General features: G+C 32.2%; 1 protein-coding gene across 1 annotated transcript; it reads right to left on the reverse strand.

Moving 5' to 3' along the window:
• Window positions 1–4,811: 4,811 nt before the first annotated feature.
• LOC132060212 (alpha-glucosidase-like) lies at window positions 4,812–11,131 on the reverse strand. Its single transcript, XM_059453134.1, has 5 exons — window positions 10,778–11,131; window positions 9,340–10,049; window positions 8,211–8,441; window positions 6,825–7,471; window positions 4,812–5,933 (listed from the first exon to the last, which is right to left on the reverse strand). Exons 1-5 carry the CDS (start codon window positions 11,017–11,019, stop codon window positions 5,055–5,057), a joined length of 2,709 nt encoding a protein of 902 aa, XP_059309117.1. The 5' UTR covers window positions 11,020–11,131; the 3' UTR covers window positions 4,812–5,054.
• Between the last annotated feature and the right edge of the window lie 2,327 nt (window positions 11,132–13,458).

Here is a 13,458-nt window from a genome sequence, read left to right on the forward strand (position 1 = left end):
TTTTTTTTTTTTGATTGATTAATAAAAAAAAATGAATCCCGTTTTAAAAAAAAATAAACAATGTTAAAAAAAAAATTGTGGGCCTCATATTAAACACCATGTGTATCGGTAGAGAGGAACACTAATATAATAAAATTTTAAATACGGAGCACAAACTACAATTTTATATTAATCGTGGATGAACATAGTATCCCATATTGACAAAATCAAGCAATATATATATATAAAAAAAGAGTTAATCTCATATTAAAAAATAAACAATGTCAAAAAAAAAGTTCGTCTTTGTATTCTTAATGTGGCACTAATATAATAAAGTTTTTTATTGCACAATAAAATGAGTTAAGGGAAAAATATTTACTAAAAATTTAAAAATAGAAGTTCTTCATGGCCCCATATTAAACACCAAATATCAAAAAAAAAAAGTGGTTAAAATGATAATCTTAAAAAAAATTATATATATTAAACAACAACTATATTAAAAAAATGAATCCCATATTGAAAAAACAAACAATGTTAAAAAAAAGTGCTTAGAAAATCAAACAATTAAATCAATAATGATGGATTCATGCTACATGCGTATCAACCCATTACTATGGGAGCACATGAAATTTTTTACAACAACATACTTAAAATACTTATATATTAAAATAAGATAGAATTTAATTACTTTTTTTTTTCCTTACTCTAATAAATGTGAAAAGAGATTAATGTCATAAAAGAAAAAATAATATTAAATAGAGATCAAATAATTAATAAGGTAAATTAGTGAACCAATTCTAATTGACGTTTCCTTAAAAACAAAAAAAACAACATGACAAAAAATGAGTTAAACAAAAAATATTTACTAAAAAAAAAAAATAGAAATTCTTCATTTAAAAAATCAGAAAATCAAATTTCTACTTCGTTTCATCTTAAACATATAAAATTAATATAATAATTTGAATTAGAATTATCCAAATCAAATTTTGATAAAAAAAATTATATGTATTACTGGGTTTATTACTACCGTATAGAAGAGCCCTTTTATAAAAAAAAAGCAACAAAAAATCCGTATTCGGTCCTATTTTTTTACTTAAGAGTAAAAAAAGTGGACCCTTTATATTACCAACTCTTCTAAAAAAAAGATAGAAATGCTTTATTATATTTTTTATGTTTACTAAAATAAATATACTTAAAATATATATATATATTTAAAAAATAACATACAATTTAATTACTTTTTTTTTATTTTTATTCTTACTCTAATAAATGTGAAAAGAGATTAATATCAAATGAAGATCAAATAATGAATAAGATAAATTAGTCAAATTATAATTTAATTCGCGTTTCTTTAAAAACCATGCAAAAGACAACATGACAAGTAAATCGCTAAACCGAGAATATTTACAAAAAATTAAAAAATAGCATTTCTTCGTTTAAATAAAAATTAATTTCTACTTTGTTTTAGTTTCAAACATGTAAAATTAATTTAATAATTTGAATTAGAATTATCCAAATCAAAATTTGATAAAAAATAATAAGTATTTTACACTTTTAAATTAATCGAATTAAAATTGAAAGTATCAACCGATGCTTAAATATTATATTATTTTATCTCAAAGAGAAGAAAATAGTTTTCTTTTAAACAAATCTTCTCTTTTAAAAAGTATTAATAAATTTTCGTAGCAAACACGAATAAAATAAAAAGTCTTAGATATGGAGCACAAACTACAATATTATATTAATCGTATTTTGAACATAGTATGTATGTATATATATATATATATATATATCTATATATACAACTACAATTACATAGATACCTATGTCCGAAATGTTGAGCCGCGCGCGGCACGGGCATAGGCACATCTATATATATATATATATATATATATATATATATATATATATATATAGAGAGAGAGAGAGAGAGAGAGAGAGAGAGAGTGTATATATATTTCTATATCTCAAAACAACTTTTTTTTAGCATATACTATACCAAATCAGTAGCAATTAAAGTATACTATTGCAATATACTATGATACCAACATGATATGTATCATATACTACTAAGGTATCATAAAAGATTAGATCATTTCTTCAAAAAATTACTACTCAGTCCTCTATTATACTCACATGGTATATCATATACTGATAGAGTATCATAAAAGATTGTATCATTCCTTCAAGATAAACATTCATCGGTCCTCTATGATACCTACACGGTATAAACCATATGACATATACTAACAGGGTATCATAGCGGACAGGTTCATTCCTTCAAGAAAAACACAACTCTATCGTCTATGATACTCACGTGGCATATATCATATACTATATACTAATAGGGTATCATAGAGGACAAGTTCATTCCTTCAAAAAAAACACAACTCAATCATCTATGATACCATCATGGTATATCATATACTAAAAGGGCATCATAGATAACAGATTCATTCCAATAATGCTCAATTGTCTATGATGCTCATACGGGATGTATCATATACTGATAGGATATCATAGAGTATTGATCCATTTGTTGAAGAAAAGCATGCCTCGGACCTCTATGATACCCGCATGGTATATATCATATACTATATACTAACAGGGTAACATAGAGGACAGGTTCATTACTTCAAGAAAAACACACCTCAATCAACTATGATACCCACATGATATATCATATACTAGCAAGACATCATAAATTATTGATTCTTTCCTTCAACACAAAAACACTTATCAGTCCTCTATGCCACTCACATGGCATATATCATATACTGACAAAATATCATAAAGGATTGATCCAAAAAAATTTTAAAACAAATTCTCGGTCTTTTATGATACCTACATGGTATACCATATACCGACAGAGTATCATGAAGGACTGATTCTCCATGATATCCACATGGTCTATATTATACTAGCAGGGTATCACATAGGACTAATTAATTCCTTAAAAAAACTCATGAATCCTTTATGATACTCATATGAAATATATCATCTATTGACAGGTTATCATAAAGGACAAGTTCATTCGTTCAATAGAAAAAAAAATCATAAAAGAAAAATACAACAAAAAGAGTTTTATTTTAATATTTTAATTTTTATATAACTTTTAGCAAATTTTATTTTGGAAAAACTACAAAAAGTAGGGTCCTATTTTAAATATAAATTTTATTTCCATTTTCAAAAGATACTTTATAAAAATATATTTTCTATCAATTTAGGTTTTAATAAATAAATTAGTGATTTTAGTTGTTTTTTTTAATTATTACTTGTTGTAGTCTAATTATTTAATTATATTTTTATTAATGTAAAATAATTAGTAAATGTTTTTATTTTTTTATATATTTTAAATATTTAAAAAGAACAAAAGAAGAGAAAAGACAGAAATATGAAAACGCACAAAATTAAAAAAAAAAATTGACTTAAAATAACCTAACCATAAAAGGAAAAGAATATGAAAGGAAAAAAAAAAACCAACTAGATAAAGAAATTAAAAGAGAGCGAGACAGCAAAAATTGAAGCCGAAAAGAAAGAATCTGACGCCTTGTCGTTGAACGTTGTCACGCTTCGTATCTTTCTTGTAGTTTCTTGTCCTTTAATTTCTGTTATTATCTGGTATGTCTTGTATTTCGACTGTCGTGTGATTTTGTGGTAGTTACATTATTTTTGCTTCTTTCCAAACTGCTTTTTCATGCTTTAGTTAGTAGGCGTTTGGACATGCTATTTCATGTCATGAGATAAAATCAGCGTATGGACATACGATTTCATCTCATGATTTCATCTCATGAGATGAAATCCCAAATCATCTAAAAAGGCATGATTTGGGATTTTAAATCATGATTTCAAAATTTTTAAATGTAAAACCTGACCTATAAGTTCATATTTTGTAAAAAAGGCCCATAAGTTGATAGATATTTTTAACAATTACTCCCACCAACCATTTACCAACCTTTATTTGTGTTCTAACTTCTATCAAGGATTATATTAAAGAGTAGTTACATTACTATTCATGTTAAATTTTCTTTTTTATTGAACTAAAGTTTGATCAATTGATGTTGTATTTTTTAGAAAGGCCTTCTAGTAGAGTAATAATTTTGTTATGAACTATGACTTGCTCATTTGGTCAGATTGTATAAGAATTGAGAAAGTTTTGATAGTTTTCACAACTTGTGGGTTTTTATGTCTATAAGAAAAAATACAACTTAAGAAATTCAAATTACATGTTCAAACATGATTTCATCTCATGGTTCTAAATCATGATTTCAAATCATGTCCAAACGACTCCTTAGTATTTTGTCATTGCTTCTTTACTTCTGCTATTTCCTTTTCCGGTCTGCTTTGATTTGCTTTTCTCTGAGCCGTGGGACTATTGGAAACAACCTCTCTACCTATGGTAGGGGTAAGATCTGCGTACACTCTACCCTCCCCAGACTTCACTAGTAGGATTACATTAGATATATTGTTGTTGTTGTTCAATTCAGATGAATATGCAAAACAGGATTGTTAGCGAAACTATAGCCCCAGAAGTATTCTTCTCATTGATTTCACTCTTAAGCTTGGCCTACTCATTCTTGATTAAGTGTTAGTGTTAAATTAATATTTTACATTCTTGTAATAATTTAGTAATCAACAATCAACTTTTTGAAAAATACTTGAATAAACATTTGGTGTTAGTTAATTCTAATAACAGTTAATCATAAGTCTGTGCGGGTTCAACACTCAGACTTAATCACTTTATTACTTGGGATCACGTAGACTTGTGTGTGCGTTTGGGAGCAACAATGGGCTTATAGCTCGACCTTCTACAACTTCTACAAAGGTAAATATTTAACAAAGAAAACAACAATTACAATATTTATTATACCATGGCAATAACCTTCACAATTTTTCCGCTAACACCATTGATAAACAATGTGGCAGTTTCTGTTTGAAGTACATAAACATATAGCTAAGCTGATTCTTCATGGCTTTATCAGTTCATCAGTAAATGAGAACAGACAAAGAAAAAATCTTTCTTTTCCCTATTCTACAATATGAAGATAATAAGATCATCACTGTTCTGTTCTTAATCATTTGGCAAGTGTTAGCTCAAGAGTAAATTCTTTTCCAATAAGAACTGATAGACCTGTTATCTCCAAAACACCAGATGCAAATTTTGTTCTAATTCTTGAATATAAATGCCTTTTGCCCACCATTTTAGTGTTCAAATTATATGGACTTATTTTACTCACCCCTTTCTTCAGTCCAACAAAAGTCACTCTGTGTATGGTCCAATTCTTACTCATAGCAAACTCTTCATTCATGACCTTTGATCTGAGATATAACTTCCTGTTCACAACATAAGTGTGAAATTTCACTAAACTCCACTTTCCACTCTCTCCTCCCATTTCAACGTCCTCGCCATCGTCCAAAAATACTTCGCCTGAACTATTTCCCATGTTGTTGAGGGCAACAAGAAGTTCAAACGGGGTATCCCGGGCTGCCCTTGTTGTCATTGCTTCACCTTGCATAGCCAGTATATGTCCTTCCCGGAGGTGTACATTGATATGATCGGGTGGTGCATCAAGGCTGATATAGCTACCGGACTTCATGTTCACGGAGTTTGAATAGTTGAAGAGGTCGAACCAGGTACCCGATGGAAAATACGCGTTAACTGAAACCGCTCCAGATGTCAACACTGGGGAAATCATTAATCCCTTACCAATGAGAAATTGTGAGTTGATTTCATAAGTGTTTGTGTCATCGGGAAATGAAAAGAAAAGGGGACGTGCTATAGGGACGCCTCGGGAATGTGCCTCGAACATTAGCGTGTAGAAGTATGGTAAGAGCCGGTAGCGTAGTCCGAGCACTTTTCGGGCTGTTGCAGATACTGAATCCCAGATGTATAGCTCTTGATGGCTAGAAAACTTGTCAGAGTGGTCTCTTGCAAAGGGATAAAATGCACCTACCTACATCCGACGAGATGTTGATCATCAGATATCAGAAAAGTATCAAACTTCAATTTGAATTTTGAATTGAATAAAATATCGACCTTCTGTTTTCATGGAGCACAACTTGTGTTCCCCTGAATAGAACATAGAATGAAAATAAAACAATAAAAGAGAAGAAAGATGGATATTATAGATATCTCCACATGTGTTTAAGCCATACAAACCTCCTTTTCTAATACACTTCACAATCGTATTCTAGTCAAAAATCCATAAATAAAATCTCTAATTAACATATGAACTCCAGCTTGTGTATGAATATTTTAAGGAAAGCATTACAACTCAATTCATATATTTATGAAGACCAACATATTGCAGAGGATTCTTCATTAGATTGATAGCACAGTTTTTTTTTTGATAAAGTAGATTGATAGCACAGTTAACAGAAAAAGTAGACTCCCTGGACCAGTTGCGCACGGAAGCGAAGCTAGGATTTTTGAGTTTATGAAATCTGGATTCTAAAAAAAGACAGCTTACTGGGTTTTGGATAAATTATTTACATATTAAGTGAATTTTTAAACACAAATACAGAGTCTGGGCAAAACTACTGGGTTCTGCCAAATCCGTAAATAGGCTTGTACACTTGCACACTCATGATTTTAAGGTCATGGGTCCCAGAGGCGGATCTAGGATTTATATTGAATGAGTTTAGGAATCTGGTTTTGGACAGTGACCTCAAGTTGATATGCAATAATAACCGACAATTTAATGATTATCAATATTCAATATACAGTTAAATAGTGAAAGAAGAACCATCATATAGGCTAATTTGGAACTTCTGGACAAAAATCATAGACTTTCAATGTATGCAGCAAAGGCAAAATACTTCTTTAAAGACAAAAGAACTGGTACCTGAATCCAGCGGCGACATAATTCTTCAGTAGTATTTTTACCGAAACCACATATATCAGCTCCAACCATGGGAATCCCAAACAATCCAGAATTTAAAATGCCAGGAATACTATAAGCCAAGTCATCCCATGTAGCTGCATTATCTCCGGTCCAATGTGCTGTGTACTTGCCAGCACCCACAAAAGAAGATCTGCTAAGTATAAATGGCCTTTTACCAGTAACGTCAATTAAAGCAGCATTGGTTGTTTTAGCTTCGAGGAATCCATAGAGGTTATGAACATTGTACTCTAAGGTGTTCCCGAAATGTACTGATGTTGCTGGGACCGTCTTCTCATTTATTGGACGTAAGGTTCCAGAGTTATTGATCTTATAAGGAGGGTTGTCAATGGTAGAAGATGGGCTTGGGGGAGAAGAAATGAAGTTTGATAACTCATTCATGTCAAGCCAGAGCCCATCAACAGCGAGAAGGTCATGGAAAATTCTGATTTCGTTACTCCAGAAGACTCTGCCTCGGGGATTTATGAAATCGGGAAAGTAGACTTTTCCAGGCCAAACTTCACCAAGATAAGGGATACCATCACATTTGATGAAAATGTCCGCTTCCATCCCTCTCTTGTATGTCTCGTATGAGCTATTTATGCTGATCCCTGTGAAAAAGAACATTGAGATCATAAAAGAAACAAGAGTATTTGGGCTTTGATTAAGTAATTTGGCCCAATATCGTTGCAATTTCTCAACTTCTACATTGATTTAAGTATAAACAGAAAGGCAAAAGCGCAAAAAGCTCAAAGGTCCATTCAGATGCGGATCTAGGATTTAAGTTTTATGGGTTCAATATCTAAGGTTATTAGAGTTAAACCCATTATATCTTTGAAGTTATGGGTTCACATTTACTATTTGTTACAATTTTTGTGAATTTTCACATATAAATTATGCTCTGCATCGAAAATACTGGGTTCAGATGAACCTGACATCGATATGCTACATCCGCCTCGGGGTCCATTGGGGCTTTAAGTGCAAATCGCAAATAAAGCACGGAGTTTAATGAAGAAAGGCGTAAATGGAGGAAAACCCACAGATATGCATATGTAGTCCTGACCAGTATTATGAAAAACAAATATATGGACAAAGAAATTGAAGAAAAAAAAAATAACGATAAAATGAAATATCAATTGTTTAGTGTCGTCTCTTCATGATTATGCTCATTGCCAAGGAAAAGTATGCCTTCGAGCCTTGATGACGATACTGAAGTGCCCGCTTAGCGAGGCAAAGTGCACAACATGTTCTGCAACTCGCTTTAGGGCTAAGAGCGCTTTAAGTGCACCTTTGGCAGCATTGAGTATAAATATCAACAGAAGCAAGAAAATTCAACAGGTCAAAACTCACCTGGATCCAATATGAGAACAAATTTCTGGCCATTGTGATGAAGTGCATCGACAAATTTCTTCATCTGGTCAAGAGGGAAATTGATCGGATCAAGTGTGAAATCCTTATAGGCATCCATATGATCAATATCTGTCCACATGACCTCAAGAGGGATCTGAGCTTTTGCATAGCCAGCTACCACATTCTTAACTTCAGTAACATCTTTATAACCATAACGGCATTGGTGAAAGCCTGTGAAGAAAAAATTGCAATAGTTTGCATGAAAGAACAATTACACGAATTCATGCCAAGCTACAAAAAAAAAAATTAAACATAAAATTGAGAAGTGTGTGAACCAAGCAGTTAGAGGAGATTATGTGTGAAGTACTAAACAAAATTCAAAAGAATCTCTGTGGATTCTTTAAACAGATCATGTTTCTTTTGCTACTCTGGGATAGTTTTTCCATTTCAATTCTAATTATGGTGTCAGTACAATTCAATCATCAAAAAGTTTAATGTGTCTGTAAAAGTACACTGTGAAACTGCCTTAGTTGATTTGGTAGCGAACCCTAGATATGCCTTTAGAAAGTTTTTGCTGAATAACTTTACCAAGAAAAAATTGTAAGATGTTCCCTCTTACTGGCCTCCCAAGTATGATCTACTTCATAGCAGTTATTTTATTACAAGATGAAATCACGTTAGAAATCATTGCTTTTTCAGTGTCTACCATTGAAAAGCTAGAGTACCTGTATTAACTTTCTAAAGTCTAAGGGCTTGGGAGAAAGAGTAGCTGTAAATTAGCCGTGCATTCACGAGTTGAGGAGAATGAGGTAGCTGAAGCACTGATCATTACCAAAGTAAACTATCTGCAAGATGAATTTTATAATAATTCACTTAAAGACTGTGTTGCTCAGACTCTTCAAAATGTCGGCAGGTGCATGTCCAAAAGAATAGTATTTTTGGAGGTTACGACACGGGTGAATCAGCATTTTTGCAGAGTTTGAGCAACATAGTTTAAAGACAGTGCTTGTTAGTTCTTGTTGACTATCATCAGTATATACACTCCAACACATTTCAAAAGGACATATGAGATCAACAACTAGCAAAAACACTACGAAATAACAGGTAATTCACTAGTTTAATTACGCACCAAGAGACCAGTATGGCATAGGTGCTGGGCGGCCAATGAGCTCTGTGTACTGTTCCATGACCAATTCTGGCACAGGACCAGCAAAGAAGTACAAATCAATGATCCCTCCAATCACCTTGTAAGTAATTCTGTCACCAGCATATAGAATATCCATCCCGTTACTATTGAACAACAAAACCCCGTGACTAGTCCCCACGCCAGGATGAGACCTGACGTCCATGTAAAAAGGATGGGACCCATACAAGTTGAGATCAACATTTGCACTAGCAATATCAGCATTCCAAAGAGTTAATGTCTGGTTATGCTTGAGCTTAAATGTTCTTTTAGTATGCTCCCCAAGCCCGTAGATTGATGACCTATTAGCTGGCAATGCAGAGGACAATTGAAGGTACTGGTCCTTGAATATGAGGAACGTGTCCGGATAATCTTTTTTAGGTGAGGTGTCAAAAAGGACGTCACCTGAGGAGCGACGCTTGATGGTAAAGCCAAAAGGGGTAGTGTTGTAGAGAGTGAAACTAAGGTCAGAAATGGTGTTTGTATGGAAGTAATGTGTGTCTTCCAATAATGGAAGTGACGAAAAAGAATGTTTTTCCAAGAGTGAGCTGCGGGGGGTTGAATGAGTTTCGCGAGCAATAAATTCTCGAGGAACTTCCCATCTTTCATGATCTGCATCTGTAATTCTGACTCGCAAACGATCTTTCTTCTCAAAACTGCAAAATCCATCAACATGTAAAACAGGAAAAAGGCTAATTGTTATTTCTTGCTTCCACTAATAGTAGTTCACAATGCTAAGTTTTTGGAAATTTGGATACATGGAAGATCTTGGAAACATGATTTTTCAATTATAGAAAAGACAGACCTGAAAACATTACTAAATTCTTTTTCTTTTCTTTTTTCCAACCTTTTTGGTTATCCGTTGTGTCACTTTTCACTCCAAACTTTTTTTTAAAAGAAAAACAAGTTCAGACCAGTTTTTTAAGTGGAAAAAAAAAAAAAAAATTACTCACAGAATTTTAACCCTTTTTTCAAGTAAAATGTATGACAAAATACAACTTCAACTACGAAATAACCTTTTTCAAATTCAAATACTACTCTTTTTCAAATATCACTAGATTCATGTGCAAAAAGCTGACTTGATGGACAACAACAACAACAAAAAACCAGTGCAACCCCAAAAGTGGGGTCTAGAAAGGATAGTGTGTATGCATACCTTATCTTGGAAGAAATAACAAAAGTGAAAGAAGTCACGACAAATTACTAAAGATAGCATGACAAAGCATTTTGAAAAGAAAAAAAAAACAGTAACTACAACAAAAAACTAATACGATAATCGAAGTACAAGAATCAACAGAAATCGATAGAACAAGAAATTACAAGAGTAAAAAGACTTAAAAATTGATGAAATTTCAATAAATAAGGATGTAATGTAAATCATTACCAAGCAGTAAGGATGAGATTTTGAATGTCAGGTCCAAAAACAGATGAACTTTTGATGAGTTGAAGACTAGCAGTCAACGTTCTACCAGATGAGTCAACGCTTACTGATTTAACATTGTAACCATATCCAACTGGTTCAGTTTTTGTTAGTGCAAACAATGAAGCCAAGATAATGAAGAACAAGAGACAATTATAGAGAATAACAGTACAAGATTGTTTGGATTTCTCAGTGTGTGTGTTCATTGTCTAGTAGAGAAGAGAAAGTGATGAAGAGAATAATAATAATCCAATTTTGATGTGTGATATTTTATAGGAAATGTAAGGTACTATGGTCAGTCCAAAATCATTATAGTAAACGACTGGGCCTTGGGATACCGAAAATATGGCATTATCGTTCAATGGTCCCAGACTCAACCACCATGTTCAGCTTCACTTTCTTTCTTTCTTTCTTTCTTTTTTTTTTTAAATTTTTTTATTACATAAAAAAAATGTTCTCTCTGGGTAATGAACCTTGAACACTAGAGAGAATTTAAAACAGCCTGGGCCGCTTGAGCTAATATTTTGAATTTATTTAGGGTGTTCAAAAATTATATATGTACGCAACTACAGAAAATCTACTCTATAGATACCGTGTAATTTTTTGCCAATGACGTTCGGGTGAACACCCTACGCACCCTCTAAATTCGCTCGTGAGTGCTCCTTACCAAGGATTTTTACATATCTAGAATTTGAACTAAAACCTCTGATTAAGGGAAAAACAGCTTCTTCCGCTTCATCACATCTTTTGGTGGTACTTCACATTAAACATATGAAGTCAAGATATTTAAATTTTATCACCGCTTTTGATATTTATGTAAAATTGGTCATTTTAAGTTTAATATAAAAAATTTAAGTTGAGCGCAGAAGTAGTAAAAAGACGTTGGTAAGCGGAACCAAAATCGATGTACTACGACATGCGAGTGATACTAGATCAGTATGACTTTATGTTATGTTCAATCGACCTGTCATGTTGATACCAGATCAGTATGACTTTATGTTATGTTCAATCGACCTGTCATGTTGGATTACAATAATCTGTTAGCATATTGTCATGATTCTAAAGGAGTTAATTATTTAAATGGTCACTCAAACTATTGAATTACTTAGTAAAGTCATATTTCCTTTAATTGTAATAGGATAGTTACTTAACTATGCCTATGGCACTCACCAGATTACTCAACCATCTAAATATCTATTTTACCCTCTAAATTATTAACCTTTGTAATTTTTTACCTTTTTAATATTCTAATACATTTGTTCTCTTTTTCATCTATAGTATGGATCCACTTGTAGAGCTATTTAATTTTATTCATAAAGTAAAAGAAACTTTCAAGCTTATATAATATTGGAATTATAAATTAATGGAGCATAGTAAAAAAAAATTAATTTGTTCATAACATTAATTTTAATAATAACTATAGGGATCTAGTAGCTGAACTTTCACCTTGTTGATGAGGGTTCAAATCCCCATGTTGTAATCCCCTCCCCCATTTCCCCTTCCTCTGCCCCTAATGTAATAAATTTTTTTATTTTTTTAATAATAACAGCAAAATCTCAAAAAATTACATAATTGAGAATGAAAGTGAATAAAAGCTTATAAAACATATATTTAATGCATGTAATAGTTGTCTCAAATTATTTGTCTTTTTAAAAGCTCAAGATAAAATTAACTACTACTCTCTACCCCAAAATAAGTGTCACTTTAGCAAAAACACATTGTCCCAAAACAAGTTAGCTTTAGGAATTTCATGACAAAAAATAGTAATTGTTTCCAATTATACCGTTATATTAAAGAACTACTTCTTCTTAATACTCCCTCCATCCATTTTTACTTGTCCTGTATACTAAAAATAGATGTCCACTTTTACTTGTCCAGTTCAGAAAACTAAGAGATAATTGAGTACCATTTCATACTTATTTTGCCCTTATTATTAATTATTGAGTTCGAAACTTCAAGGAATTTTTAGTGGCAGCACAACTTTTAAAGTATGTTTGATTCATTTCAATCATTAGATGATTTGGTAATAATTAGGGGTGATATAGTAAATTTATTATAGCTTTTTAAGGGGTGTGTCAAGTCAATACATGACAAGAAAAAATGGATTACCTTCTATATACAGTGTAATTTTTTGTCGAGGGGGTTCGGGTGAACACCCTTCCGCCTCCCTAGATTCGCCCGTCTGTAATCATTTCACTATGTATCAGGTGATGGGGGCAGGATTTTCATGAAGGGATTCATCATCTACAATATACATTAAAAAAAAAAAAATTGTGATCTCATATAGACAGTATGATTTTCTAGTCACGGGGATTTGAATGAACCCCCTCCAGCCCCTCAAGCTACGCCCCTGCATGTGTCTGCATCTTCCCACCATGTACTAAGTACATGTTGACTTTGCCCATTGAGGCATAAACAGATGAGAAGAAATCACTTTTTTCTATTGCTTCGTCTTGAAATTGAACTCTGATCTCTTATGATTATCATTTCATCTTCATTAACAGCTATGAGATGCCTTTGGATAACTTGAAGTTTGTTCTAGAGTGTTATGGAGGAAAATGTTTTTCTTTTTTCCCACATTCAGCTGGTCAATTTTCCAGGAATGTTTTAAAGATGAGAAAAATGACTTCCCTAGTGAAAGTAGG

Source organism: Lycium ferocissimum, chromosome 6 (genome assembly GCF_029784015.1).
Source record: "Lycium ferocissimum isolate CSIRO_LF1 chromosome 6, AGI_CSIRO_Lferr_CH_V1, whole genome shotgun sequence".
Classification (NCBI taxonomy): domain Eukaryota; kingdom Viridiplantae; phylum Streptophyta; class Magnoliopsida; order Solanales; family Solanaceae; genus Lycium; species Lycium ferocissimum.